This window comes from Nannospalax galili, unplaced genomic scaffold, assembly GCF_000622305.1.
Source record: "Nannospalax galili isolate Female #2095 unplaced genomic scaffold, S.galili_v1.0 scaffold137, whole genome shotgun sequence".
In the NCBI taxonomy this organism is placed as follows: Eukaryota; Metazoa; Chordata; class Mammalia; order Rodentia; family Spalacidae; genus Nannospalax; species Nannospalax galili.
The window spans coordinates 668,508-671,086 of NW_008340203.1; the positions used below are offsets into that span (position 1 = coordinate 668,508).

The 2,579-nt window shown below is 41.3% G+C and overlaps 1 protein-coding gene across 1 annotated transcript in view; it reads right to left on the minus strand.

The window, feature by feature from the left end:
• LOC103735935 (keratin-associated protein 4-3-like) overlaps positions 1–1,113 on the minus strand; it is a 1,822-nt gene extending 709 nt beyond the window's left edge. The window contains exon 1 of the mRNA XM_029564603.1: positions 1,022–1,113. Coding sequence (XP_029420463.1) covers positions 1,022–1,113 — 92 coding nt within the window. The remainder of the gene's footprint in view (positions 1–1,021) is intronic.
• Positions 1,114–2,579: the final 1,466 nt, after the last annotated feature.

The window sequence follows — 2,579 nt, forward strand, 5'->3', positions numbered from 1 at the left end:
GAGGAGGGGGTTCTCAGTAGGTTTTCAGAAGGTGGGTTGGAAGGTGTGGAAGTCTCATTGCCTCCACATGCCCTTTTATACCCTGCTAAGGGGCTGCTGTCCACACATGCAACATTCTTTTCTTGTTATTGTTTATGCTAGTAAATAGGTGATTATCAAATTAGGCAAGTTTCTTTTCCTGATTACATTCTCAGGTCAGATAGAAAACACTATTTCCCTTTCCTGGTGTGTTAGGATTCAGTGTCGACTCTCGTTGAATCATCTCCTAAGGGGCTTTCTAGTTATGATTTCTTCCAAGTGCACTGTCACCTGATATTCTCTGTATTCATGCTATATGTTTCCGTGTCATCTCATGGCACATCCTGCCTCCTAGGTATCATAGTCTTGCTTGTCAATGCTTCTCCTGACACCGGAGGATAAAGGTGCATTAGTCTGATGGCTCATTCTGAATGGGTCAAGTGGATACAGAAAGCTTGAATGTGAAAGACCACTGGCATGAGAACAGCAAGGCCATCAAGACATGTCCCTGTCCTCAGTGGCTCATATTGAAGGTTGCAGTGCTTAAATACAAAGAGACACATGAAGCACTTGGAGCTCCTGTGTCCTCATCACCATTCCCTGTGTGACCTAGAAAATAGACATCAGATATTAGAGATGCCGTCAAAGGCATAATATGTGCAGAATCTGCATCTCTCCCATGTCTACAGGACTTCTGAGTTCATCTCCACGAAAAGCAGATGGATCATGACAGGCTACAATGGATTACCCCAAGGCTTATCAATGGCAGCTGATATAATTCATATGTTCCTTGGGCCTACAGCCAATTCTGTCTCTGGTATGAGATGTGGAAAATATATGGGCCAACTGAGTCTTTCAAATGTCTGAGTGCACACGGGCAGAGGTGCATCCAGACCCTATAGAGCCTGAAATCTTATAAATTTACTCTCTTGACTCAGGACTGTGTTATTTCCCCTCTCACTCACTACATGTTTCAATGGAATGTTAGCCTCTGCATACCTACCAAACACCACATTGACTCACAATGTTGATGGCATCATTGTAGTCAGATCTGATGAAGAAACTAAGTACTCTGAATGCCTCAGTGAAACACATGTTCTACAGGAGATAGCAAGTAAATGTGACAAAGATCTGGAGGCTGCCACATTGGCTGTGCTTAAGACCAGAGACACCAGATACCTTGTCGGCAAGCTAGAGACTAACATGGCGCCCCCATAAAGCATCATCTCTTGAGGTCATTAGGTCTATCCATCTATGAACATAGTATATCTTTCCAAGTTCTGATGCTTTCTCTAACACTTCGGTGTTTTTCATGTTTATTGTGGACATCTTTCATACACTGGCTATGTTTATTCTTATGTAGTCTTTCTCAGGAGGTCATTGTGGATGGTCATGTTTTTCTGATGTCTTTCTCATCGTATTAATTGTTTGGGTTGATTTTTGGCCAAATTCTGCTTTTGTCCATGACTTGAATCTGAAATCCCCATGTATTAAATACTCTGTGTTCAGCTTGTGATGCTATTTTAAGTAGATGTAGTATAGGGTTGTCCTACTAAAGAGGGATTCTAATTTTGTTTTAGAGTGGAAGGTAAATTTGTACGTAGAGGACTTCTATATGGTTTTTCTGTATAATGATGCCAATTATTGTTGAATATTTTGTATATTTGCCTTTATACCATATCAGTCTTCTTTGAATTAATAGGTATTAGAGATTTGTAAATCTGTGGCGTTGAACTGAACCTAAATGGGTTATTGGCACTAATTACTAGGCATCTGCCATATACTCTTCACTCCCTTCTGGGACCAACTGGGACAAATCTGATCCTCAGCAACAAGACACAGTAGAACACTCACCACCAGGTGGTTAATCAGTGATGTCTCCAGAGAATATTTTTCAGAGATTCAGCAACATGGATAGGTAGCGAGGAAAGTTTTCAAAATTGAAATGAAGTCACACTGGGCGTGGAAGCACTTGCCCGTAATCTTCCATTTGGAAGCTGAAGCAAGAGGATGGTAAGTTTGAGGCTTCATGGAAGACAGTGTCTCAAACTGACAAGATGAAGTTATATGTGCTGGTTCTTCCGAAAGCCCAAAAGCAACCAAGAGGTAATGGAGAAATGGTTCTTACACACAGTAACCTGACACTAACTGAATGTTTTCCAACCTTGGCGCAAGTATTCTGCTTATTATATTTGTTTCAGACATAAGCATACTTCACTTGAAGATTGAGGTGTTGAAACAAAGAGTTGGCAGATGTAACCAGACTGTCTGACAGGAATAAATATATTACAAAGAGACACTTATGCTCCCCTCTTTGGTTATCATAATATTGAAAGGATGGACCCCAAGAAATTAGAATTTCCCTAGAAATCTCCTGTTGGGAGAAGAAACATCTGAGGGACTGGGGCCATCACGGGAGGAGTTTGCTTTCTGGAGAGAGAGTATACAAGTTTTTGAGACTGTATTGCAGGAAAAAAACACAACTTTCCCTGAACTGACATTTTAGGAAAGACTTGGAGCTGAGACAATTGTGGGCCAGGACAATGCTGGCCAGACTACTT